The sequence below is a fragment of the Meleagris gallopavo genome, chromosome 1 (genome assembly GCF_000146605.3).
Source record: "Meleagris gallopavo isolate NT-WF06-2002-E0010 breed Aviagen turkey brand Nicholas breeding stock chromosome 1, Turkey_5.1, whole genome shotgun sequence".
Taxonomy (NCBI): domain Eukaryota; kingdom Metazoa; phylum Chordata; class Aves; order Galliformes; family Phasianidae; genus Meleagris; species Meleagris gallopavo.
Window position 1 is genome coordinate 168,735,015 of NC_015011.2, and position 12,138 is coordinate 168,747,152.

The 12,138-nt window shown below is 38.4% G+C and overlaps 1 protein-coding gene across 1 annotated transcript in view; it reads left to right on the forward strand.

The window, feature by feature from the left end:
* The first annotated feature begins 4,367 nt into the window (after window positions 1-4,367).
* The window catches only part of LOC104917577 (vascular endothelial growth factor receptor 1-like), a 51,832-nt gene continuing 44,061 nt past the window's right edge, over window positions 4,368-12,138 (forward strand). The window contains exons 1-3 of the mRNA XM_010728981.2: window positions 4,368-4,410; window positions 5,029-5,125; window positions 5,435-5,655. Coding sequence (XP_010727283.1) covers window positions 4,368-4,410; window positions 5,029-5,125; window positions 5,435-5,655 — 361 coding nt within the window. The remainder of the gene's footprint in view (window positions 4,411-5,028; window positions 5,126-5,434; window positions 5,656-12,138) is intronic.

Sequence of the window (12,138 nt, forward strand, 5' to 3'; positions counted from 1 at the left end):
TGTGCGTCTTATAAATGCAAGTATTGAAGCTGGTGGGAATTTTAGTGTTGATTAAACTATGGGGAACTGTTGGTCAGTTGTTCTCATTATGATAGGATGTTAACCACAGCTTAAAATAGCTCTTCGGAGTTTACAAGAAGTTCTTTCCTTCTTATATGGAGTGATTTGGCATGATAGAAACAATGTTCTTATGGACAGATACGACTGTGTGACTGAAAAAAACAAAGGCTGTATTTGCCCTCCTCCAAAGTACCTTTAGAAGAGATGGTGATATAGCAGCTTAGAAGGAGAACTTTGAAATAAGGAAAGCTCCCACTATCCCAGATTTTACAAATTGAAGTAAAGCCATATACCCTGTATGAGATTCACTTGTGGCTTTGTTCTGGCTAATGTGCAGGTCATTAACTTATTTCACTGGAAACACACTGAAGGTCAGCCCTCTGAGTGCTCCTGACCATTCTGGCCAGATTCTACAATTTCCTACAGTTGCATATGTGTAGGTGTCCCCATTCCCTTCAATGGGATGACTCACAAGGAAGTGATCATAGCAAGAGTGAAGTCCTACGCTGCATTTGATCTGAATGACCTGCAACTTAAGGAGCATGGAGAGGTGAAGACCCAATTAAGATACCACGTGCATTCCATTTCCAGTTCACAACTGTCTCATGCAAAATACATTTTTGCAGAATGTGTTTGAATCATGAGGAGATGATATTTGGTGGTAAAAATCACAAATAATTGGTTATGTTTAACCAGCTTTAACACACGTGCAAATCCAACGATGACTGAAGCAATTACTTCTTGATGGATAACTTTATTGCTCACAGATGGCACTTTAAACCTAGGAGGTCAGATTCTTTATATACACTGAAGCTGCAAAGATAAACGGAACATTCTCTTTAACCTCTCATTGTGCAGGTGAAAACAGATTAGTCAACATGTTCAGGATAATTGTGGTGGCTGGAAGATCACTTAGCCTCAAATTATGAAAAGGATGTTGAAGACCACCAACCCTGTTCACCTCAGGGCAGTTTCTAATAACTTCTAATGTAGTTTGTTTCTTTGAACTAAGGCATAGAGTTATCTTTTGAATTTACTTTCTTTAGTCTAAGGTTACAGAAATTCAAAGTTCATAAAAAGAAAATTTAAAAGTACAGCTGGAAAAATTAGAACAGAGGCAATAATCCAGTACATGATCCCGATTTTGAGTTCAGTGAATCTGTTCTTTTAGGAGAAACTGAAATTTATCCAGAATCGGTGGAAGGTTGATCATGTATGCGTGGTTACTTGGATGTCTGTAGAACTGAACTTGCACATCATGGAAAATATACGCAGGTTCAGCTATTTTATCTTTTTTGTTTAATTACTTGTAGCCTGTGTTTTTGGTTAACACGATTCAAAGTTCTGTTCATTCAGAAAGAGCATTGCTTTTTTGCAAGGCAGAAAATAGTTGAACAAAGCTCATTCTTTTGTTTCTTTGCAAATTATAGATTACACCCTCTGCTTTCACTAAGAAAAAACTCCTTCCATAATTAATTTTAAACAGACTAACTTCTGCAGTCTAAATTGATGTTTGCTTGTTAATTAAGCAATCATATTGGCTGACTCTCATACATATATGTAATAAGCCTTCCAAACCAAATAGAATATGCAGGAAAATAACCCCTTTCTCCTCCTTATGAGGAGAGATTCCTCAGTTATCAGGATTAATTAGTTCTCTTGTTGTCAGTTGAAAAGAAGTTGCACCCCCCAATGTAGGTCAGTGTGAGGGTAGGTTGCTGATGGTCGCCTAGTGACAGGCATAATGATAAGTGAATGTGTCCTGTTGAGCCATGACCCTTCAGAAAAGACAGTGTCAAGTAAAATGCCCAGAAAAGATACAGAGAAGGCATAATCCACTTCTAAATATTGACAGTGGGAATTTCCTTGCTATTCTCCTTTCCTTTTCTTTTCTAGTAAACATGTCAAACTCCATTGCATTTGTAGTCTGCGTCAGTTTTGGAGCATTTGAAAATGTAACAAAGCTAATGACCCATAAGTAGGTAGGATGTCCAATTAAGTTATTTTTCTTCAGACTAAGCATCTCTGCTGGTAAAAGTATTGTCTTGTTTTGGCCAGAAATATCATCTTTTTCTTCAGCTTTTTGTTAGTGGAAAGCTGAATTAATGAATACATAAAAAATCTGATTTATGATACCAAATACACTGATACTAGGTCTTGAATACTAATGTGGTTTAATATTGTAGTTGTGTCTGAAATGTACTTGGAATCAATGGTGTAACTCTGGCTTATATCAAGAGGAGCAAAGATAGACAAAACCTAAGCTCCTTAAGATCACACCCATAGTATTTACAAATGCTGTGGTGTCTTTTAGAAACATGTAGTATGTGTAGGAGGGCAAAAGCTTCAAGACATACCTGGCATATCTGGCTTTCTTTTTTGTCCAAAGGGTAAGGGTGAAAAAATTATGATTTTTTTCTTTTCATTTGATTTTAATAACTCTAAGGCCATGTGCTACCCAGCTGTCATGTTCCGTATGCTTAATTTAAGACAAATCTTGAGATTTGTATGTGGGAGTCTTTTCTTATATCTACATAGAGCTACCAAGATAAAAGTTTGTAACCTTTATGATGCTTTCTTGCCCTTTACCTTTGGCAGACTTGGAAAACAACAGCAGCCCCCGTTCCCAGGTCTGGTCTCATGGACCCGGCATGGGTCAGGCAAACATGCTGCTGCTGGCTGCCTTTGCTGCTGGCAGGGTGCTTCCTGCAGTGCTGAGCAAAGCCCTGCACCCAACATGGAGCATCTCATCCTCTGATACTAGAATGATGAGAGAAGTACAGGTCTTATCTCAGGTTCTCGGCATTTAGCTTCAGGGACGTTATTTCAGAACTGGAAGTCAGTAGACTCAGAGGCTGCATGCATCTACAAGAGACTACCCCATAAAAGCACGGTGTGCTATTTGGCAGACCCACAATTTCAGAGTTGAGATCCTTAAATGGTAGGTGAGCAAAATGTACGCCTGCAAGATACCACATAACAAATAGCTTCTCCAAAGATTTTCTGCATCCTTTCTCTCTCTCCTGCTAGCAGCTGGAAGAATGTATTCATTTATAGGGCAAGGTCTGATTTTTCCAGACAAATCTTGGGGAAGTTTGTGTTTTTGTACTGTATCACTATTCAAATTTCTGGTAATACTTATGGTAAAGTCCTGAAAACTTTTCTTTGTTCTGAAAACTTGTTATGCCCTTACTTGAAGCCCTTGCTTGTTCTAGCTTGGGCTATAACTTAGTGTACACTTTAAATTTTCTTCTGAGAGAAGAAAATTCAGAGATGGATGTTAATATGTACAGGATAGCCAGAGCTACTGTAGGAAATACGTACTGACAATTGAGAACAGCTGGCACTTCCAAGAAAAACTAAACAAGAGCAAATGAAGGCAGCGCTTCATTACCTTTTATACAAAATCCTTGTACTTTAGCATCACTTCCCAAAAGTGGAGACTTGCTTTCTAGGTTTTTCACAGATTGAAGTTCTCATCCTCAGATGCAGAACTGCTGAGTAAAAGTTGCTGGATTTGGAGCATCCAGTTGAACAGAGTTTGTCCATTCAATATTTAGTGGCCAAACTCAGCTAGAGCTGTTGCCTTATAGTTCCTTCTACAGTTCCTGCAAGATTGGATTTCCCAGCGGTCATTCACAACAGCCACATGGATCTCACCTATTTCTACTGTGTGTGATACACATGGCTGTTGGCATTTGGCTGTGGTAGAAACCTCTTAGAAAGGTTTGAAGTAGCTAAACTCAAGATTGACTGAGTTCTAGAGGAAAATCCAGAGTACCCTTGTTTACACAGCCCTGCTTCTTTCATGTGTTGAAAATTAAATATTTTCTCTTGAAGTGAAGAGAGCTGGAGTACTCTCTAATCTTCTCTCACAACACTAAAATCTTCACAAATTGCAGTCAGGTCCAGGTTTAGACTTGAACTGATTTTAAATCTTGCAAAATATTTATGTTCCTTGATTCTGGAACACTTTGCTGTCAGTGCGAGGCAGTAGGATCAAGGACTGCTTCTTTGCCTGGCCATGCATTTCTCTCTGCTTGCCATGAAAGCTTTTGTGGCAATAGCCTATTATGGTGCAAAGATAAAGATTACACCTTCCTGCCACTTGTTGGCTTACTGCACAAGAAGGTTCTGCAGTCCTCTGTTCTTCTGTCCATCCTTTCTCATTGACTTTCTAAAAGTTGCTAACACACAACTTGCAAGAAATCTGCCTTGATGTTTTCAAGCATCCCAAGCCACCCCATGCTATACTGATACTCAGGTATGCAGAGTTTCACTCATCGCATCGGAATGGTCTGGCCAAGATGGGAGATTTGTTGGCACATTCGCTTTCTCAGCAAGCAGCAGGTCAGGTACTTTTTCTTAAAATTTACTGTACAGCTCTCCAGTTGTCTTTTGTCACCACTTTACTTAAGGAAGCCTGCAGCTAGCGAGGGACTGTGGTGTGACAGCACTGTGACCTTCAGAGACAGGAAGGGAAGGTCCTAAATCCCGTTTGCCTCCTTCCAAAGCATTCTCAGCTTTGCAGTGAGGTGTTTGAGTGAGAGTTCGGGATCTCAGAGGTCAATGTCTGGTTGTGGCCAACTATTCAAGAGGCTGCCATTGCAGCATTTCCTAAGGAAACACAGCCAGCAGTGCTGGAGGACACACTTCCCTGGTTCATTGTGCAGACACAAGGTCCTGAGCTTTCTTCAAGATTCACTCAGTGAACAACTTGAGAATAAAATTGTTGACCAAATCTTGCATTGCTTCCATGTCTTCTTGCTTTCCTGAGTGATTCTTTCATAGAAGGATACCAGTTCTGAGTCAGAGCAGCATGATTTTGCCCAGAGGAGAGGAGTATGTGTGGTAAGGGAGGCACTGCCTTTGCTTTGCTTTCTCCTTCCAATGTAGCATCCTAAATGTGAGTGGACTTGGAGCTGGATGATTTGTCATTGTTAATGCCTTTCTTCTTTGTTTTTCTAGGATCGACTTCAGGATCAAAATTAAAAGTTCCTGTGCTGAGTGTGAATGGCAGACAACACATTGTTCAAGCAGGCCAGCCTTTAAATCTCACATGCAGGTAACTAGCTGAGCTGGCTTCTCATAATTTGGCTGAGAATTCATATACCTGATACTTTTTATTTATTTATTTTTTTAGCTGAAATTTAAAATGAAAAAAAAAATGGTGTGGGGGTGCAGGGAAAGATGGGGAGTGAACTTCAATGGCAATTGTTTAGTAGTTCTTTGTTGTTTCTTTGTTGTTTTTGGAAAACAAGATAAAAGAGAACCCCAGAAATAGCCTAATATAATAAAACAGAAAGCTTGGGAACTGGAGCTGTATCACTGCAGCCCAACATAATTGTTTCTGCTTCCTTATCTCTATTTGCAGGGGGGAAATGCTTCATTCATGGTCTTTGCCTGAAACTCTAAGTAAGGACAGCAAAAGGCTGAATGTAACTAAGTATGCCTGTGGAAGGAATGGGACACAGTCCTGCAGCACTCTGACCTTGAGCAGAACTCAAGCAAGTGACACTGGAAGATATAGCTGCAGATACCCAACGAGTCCAGTGAAAAAGAAGAGGGAATCTATAGTCTACGTATTTATCAATGGTAGGATCTCTCTTTTTTTTAATGCTTCTTAGTTTTTTTTGTTGTGTTTTTTTTTCAGTGCAGCAAAATGGATTAAAAAAATGCACATCAGTTGTGTTTAAATAGTAGCATTTTGAATTATACTTTCGGCTTCATAAATGTCATGATAATTTACTGTTTTATGTATGTATTACGAGCTTTGGAAAGCGTGCTTTAGTATTTAAGATAAAATGAAGAAAGAAAAATACCAAACCCAACTAGACCTCTGGAGTAACTTGAGCTCCACATGAATGTACACTAGAAGTGATTTTGTGAAATCATGTATGTCTTAATCAGAGGATGACTGGTGGAAACCATTTATCTGGTGCAATGTCAACTTTAACTAGCCTAAGACTGTGCATTTCAAGACAGAAAGATGCTAAAGCTGTCTTTCTAGATCATTGAATTTTCTCACGCTACATAAAATTAATATTTGCATGTAAGTCACATTCAGAAAAGTGCTCTGCAGCTCATGTTACACCAATTGTAAAAATCTAGAATAATTGGATTCAAAATAAATACAGAATTGTGTTCAGCAAACAAGTATTGTGCAATATATGGGAAATGCTGGAATTAGGTCAGTCAGGCTATAACAGAAATTGCTTTCTGATCCTGTCTTCTTCCAGGATATTAATCAGACACTTCTCAAAACAGCTAAATTCAAAATGAACAACGGTAAAAGAAGAAATTATTAAACTCTTGGCTTTATCACTGTATTGTATATTTTAGATTTTCTCAAATTTTTAAGCAAAAAGTTAACAGATTACTATGGGGTATCTGGATTCACAGATTTTGGAAGCCTGTATTAGAGAGAATATGCAACTGGAACTTTTCCAAATGATGTGTCTGCTGCTTCTAATGAGTTCACATCAGAGTGAATTAGCCTTTGTTTTCAGTCTGTGACACAGAGAGTGGGACTGATGCTATGGAAAATCAGAACCAAATGGGCCGCTCACTACAGAGACAGAAAATAAGATAGCTCTCCCCGTTATTGTGTGTTGCCTTACTGATACTTTCTGAATAATTCATACTGTTCATCCAGCTCTGTTTCATCTGAAATATACTGTAGTATTTCCCTCACCCAACTACTTACCTGTAATTCACTGGATATCCAATGACAGATGCATCAAAAAAGGCACGGTGAAAGTAGGTTATCTTTTTTAGCAATCAACATTTGCTTCTGCCTAGGAACATTTACAGTTTTTTTGAATAATTTCTCTGAGTTTCCCACTATGGGACCTCATTGAACCTCGTACCTTGGACCTTATATTTAGTTGAAATCTACCCACAGTGCTCTCCATTTACGATGTGAGTAGAGCAAGGACAGTTGTGGCCCCGACTGAGAACCTCTCTGTTAACCCAATTTATATTATATGAGTTTCCTTCATGTTCTCTTGGTCTCCTTTCTGTTTGACATGTTAATTTTTCTGGATCCTGAATTATTACAAATTGAAGACACAGTTGGTCATCCTAACTCTTCACTGCTTCCTGAACTGTGATTGGCTTCTGTGCACCCAAAAGAAAACCTCAATTAGATACACGTGAATCAGTTAATCTGCCTAATCTGCATGTCAGAAGACAGATATGTCATTAAATAAGTAGCTTTTGGACAACCCCTGAGCTTCCTCCAAAAATCTGTTAAAGATAAAGCAGAAAACCTGAATGCCATAATTAATTTGATTTTTTTAAAGAGTGGCTATTAAACACTGATATTGCCATTGAAATTGCTTTAGATTATGTTTTCATCCTTCCTTTCCTGACCAAAATCAGTAAAATGTGGAAGGGACTATCCTGTAGCAAGCTTTGACATCTTTGGCACATTAGTTTGTGGAATTTGACAAAATTTTTGATTGAAAGACAATTTCATAACACTTAAATGTTGATTGTGTCTCACGAAGTGTATATATGAGTTTGGTAATCTACTGATGACAAAGGAGGCTGCTCATGTAATGACTGTTGAAAGACCCGCTCTGCCCCAAGGTGAGAAAAGGTACAATTTCAGGGAGAAATTTTGAGCAAATTGAAAAGAAACAAGACTCTGAGTACCAAAAGTAGCCCGTTCTGATCAGTGTTCCATTAACATTGGAAAGAAAATAAGGCATCACTTAATATAAGTTTAAGCATACATGAAATTCAATTACCTGAGTTGAGTGGCAGAGAAAAGAGGATAGTAAAATGCTCTGTTAAGACTATCTTTATTGAGTTTAGTTTTATTTTAAAGAAGATTTTGGGTACTTAGGAAATAAACATTTGTAAGAGTCAGGTCCCTCCTAGGTTTGTATTGTTTCCTGTGGCAGGACGTTGTGTCAGTCCATTTCCCATATTAGCTCCATGTGGATCCCCAAGGTGCCTGTTTCCCATGTTTTAGCATGCTGCAGATGAGAACAAATAGTTGCTATTTACAAACACAGGGTCCAAATCAGGAAAGCTGATATTGTTTGTACAGGAAGTCATCACTGATTGTTTTAAAAACGCTATTCATTTCCGTAATTAGAATGATACTGAAAATGAACTGGATTAAGGGGAGAGGGGAAAAAAAAAAAAAAGAAACAGAGTAAATCCAGTAAATCCTTTGTGAGAATATGCTACAGCAAAAGGCGAGCTTCTGCAGACAAAAACAAGATGCAAGGTGATAAGAAGGAAACTGCAAATCCCACATTTCTTGGGATGTCTTAACACATTTCTGTGTTAAGTGATGAAATGCAGTGTTTGGGTATTCAAGAACCAGTAGGCTGGCGACATTTTGCTCAGGAGCTAGTCCTGACACCACCTTGCTTTTAGCTGGAGAGGTCACTACTGAGTTGCACAGTGGAGTGAGTGCCACAGCTATCCTTGACCACATACAGCTCAGGAATTGAGACGTCAACCAAGGGAAATGAAGCTTCTCAAGAGCCTTGGATTTTGCTCTAAGAAAGCTGATATCCTGACTTCTACCATGAGCCAAGGGAAAAATCCAAAATGAAACATAAGCCTTTGTGCCAATTTCTCCACTGTGCTGGTTCCAAAACTGCTCTGATCTTTGTTTTGTTGCACAATTGCAATCTGTAAATTAAAGGAAAAGATGTGTAATGAATTCTCACTGTATACATTGGAGTAAGACACGGGTAGTTTTCTACTTGGAAAGAAATCATTATGTAAAAAAAAAAGACAGTTAAAAAGCCGCAGACTAGGAGCAGGCTGTTTTGAAACCTACACAGATTTCCCCAAGAATGTTTCTAAAGGCTTTTTTTTTTTCTGTCTGCTTTAATTCCTGTAGTTCCAAGGCACTCTTCTCCAATTGTTGGAGCTCATTCATTTTCTTTCTTCTTCAAAAATTTCCAGTCCTCTTTATTCTTTGTTCTCATCTCTGTCTTCCTTTGCCTTTGATCACCTGTTCCCATGACGTAAAGGAGTAAAACAAGTAAGTCCAATTACATTAATATAGCAAGTTTAGATAGTTGCAGGAATTTGAACCAAATTTGATTCAAGTTTAATTGTTGCTACTTCCTGTGATGACGATAGCTTTCAGCAATTAGTATACAAGATCAATGTTTTAGTTCTACTGCATCAGAGAATTTTTAAGTGAAGTACTTGACTTCAGATATTAGCCCATCACTTAGTCACAGTTCTTCTCTTTTTCTCTCCTCACTCTCCCACTGTGCATGTTTCTTGCCACATACTTCTCCTTGCAAAGACATTTACTCATACTTCAGTCAAGCACCAATTAAAATATTCTGTTTTAAAACCACACCTTTGGGCTAAGTTAGTTGTCTATTCTATTTCTGTACTTAACAGAGAGAAGAAAAGTACTTTCTGATATGTGTTTCTCATCACTGACATGATGAAGAATCTTGAGGACAATCTTAGGTGGGATGTCTTCCTTTGAGAGGATTTCAGTCAAATGGGGTAAATCGAGCTGGATAACAAAAGGTCCTGAGAGCTATGCTCATACTTACTGATAACTGGAATATCAAACATGACCACTAATTTTGGATAATAGACTTCAGATGTGTCTCAATTTGGACAGTCCAAAACGAAGGGCTTTAACATTATTGAATGTATCGAATTGCTTCAAAATATAAGACTCTGGAGAACCAAAATATCTGGGGTTTTGAGTGCCTTTTCAAACTCTAGAATTGCATCCAACCAGAGCAGACTATGTCTTATCTCCCTGGCAGGTCCAGTTGTTGAGTGCTAGTTGGATCCACCTCCATGGATTTAACATTTAGGTTGAGTAGATTGACTCCTGAAACCCCTAAAGTTGTACACTGCAGAACAAGGGGGGGCATCACAATAGTTCCCCAAAAGGGTCTCTAAGATGAGAAGCTTTGAAGTCAAAATAATTCAGATGGAAGCAGTAGCAAGACAAAATGCCTTGACTGTTAACAGTAAAGAAGAACATCTTTTTCCTTCTTCAGAAGTAATGTGGTCATAAAACAGCCTGCTGTTGCTGAAACTTGTGCTTTTTCTTTCTTTGCTTTTGGCACAGTTCTAATATATGAGCAGTACTTTCTGGCTTATGCTGTCAGAGTCAATGATATGATAGCACCCCTGTTATGAAAAAGAAACTAGTTGGGATTAAACTGCACTACATCTGTACTGAGTACATAGACATATTTTTAGTGACTAATGAGGCTCCTGTTAGAAAACCGAGCTTTCTCAGATTCACTGATCTAAATTACCACTAATTGCTATACATTTATAATGTCATTGTGTCTACATGGACTTCACATCATGCTTCACTGTGTTGAGCAGAGGAGGTTCAGGAGCTTTGGCAGCATCAAATGGGGCATACGCAGCTCTCTGAGGTCTCACTTCCTCGCCAGGGCTTATGGCTGCCACTGAAATGGAAATCCATTTTCAAAATGATCCATCATGAGGGAGGGACGTAACTGAAAAAATGATCTAATGACCAAGGGCCTCTGAACATGGTAATTACTGCAGTGTGAATTTCCTGGTTAAAGTGGATGAGAGTATTTTTTCATAAGAACTGCAGCCACTTTTTAACTGTGTTGTGGACCTACATCGATGATAGCATGATGTAACTGGTCCCAAAGGAAAACAAACTATGCCTAGAGATCACTGCAATTATGCTAGCAATGCTTTGCGTCTGAATGTGCTTCAGATATGAAGTATTCCCCTCCTTTTTTTTTTTTATTTCTTTTCTTGACTTCTATGTTTACTAATTCATAGCTCATAATATCCCTCCTTCAAGTTTTAGAAAGAGTATCGTTTTACAGTTTAAGGCAAGGCAAGAGTGGAAAAGCCCATATTATAGAAAGGCACTGTGCTTCCCATACTTATCCCCATACAAAATGGGATTTTTTTTCTTAAGGATCATAGTCAACTACCTGTGAGTAGATAAGTAGATGCCTTTCCTAGAGCATGATTAATCTCAGCCTCAAACAGATGTCTGGAACAGGTCAGGTAATGTCAGTTCCCATTCCAGAACTGAACCACAATTTGTTTGGCTGTGTAGCTCAGAAAGGGGTGTCTATGTTTTAGATGTGTAAATGAGGCGAGATCTACTCCCATTCTGAAAAAGTTCTTGAATTACATTGAACCACCCTATTGATGCAGTCAGGATAACTACAGCTAGTCAAGGTAAATCCCAAGAAAGGGAAGGAGAATTTGGTAATTGAATGATTAACTTTCACCAAGTTCATGTGTTTATACTTTTCTGGATAGGCATGAGTGGGAAAAGATTGTTATGTGAATGTGAGGAGATTTGGTTTGTTTGGCCTGGAAAAAAATGTTGATGAGCCAGGTGTAAGTATGTATTTTGGAAGGACAAACTTTCAGAGATTCCAAGGAGCTCAGACTCCTGCAGAGTTTTCTTGCAAATGTGTAAGCACTCTGTCTTACATAGCTCAGATTATTAAAAACAAAACAAAGACAAGCACAATAGCTGAAGCATGTGGAAATAAAGAACCTCACCATCTTTTCTGAATCTGACATTTCAAAGTTGGCTAATTTGGTTGTTTGTGCAAATCCCATAAATAGCCTAGATAGGTTAGTGATATCAGACATAATATTGCTTGTATTAAGCCTCTTATCAACTTTGTATCTGGCTGTCAACCAGCTTTGTAAAAAGCTGCTATTTATATTCTTTAACAGTATAGCAAGCGACCTTCAGATTTAATGATTTCATGACTGTTCATTGTGGTTTCATGTTGATTGTAAGTGAGAGATATTGTAAGGAACACGGTCAAACCAGTACACAGTCATTAATTACAGGAACAGTTAAAAATATTATAAAGTGACATTTAAAGCAACATCTAGCATATGTAAAAATTTTGGCTATCCATCCTTCACCTTGCTACCTTTGTAAGCAACTCTGAAGCTAAACAAATAAACAAAACCTCAAAGATCAAGATCAACTCATTTGTATTCCAGATCCCGATTAAGTTGAATGTGGAACTCAGATGTAGTCTTTAAGAGTGGTTGATCCACAGTGTTCCTTTTCAGAGAATCACTGGGATTAGA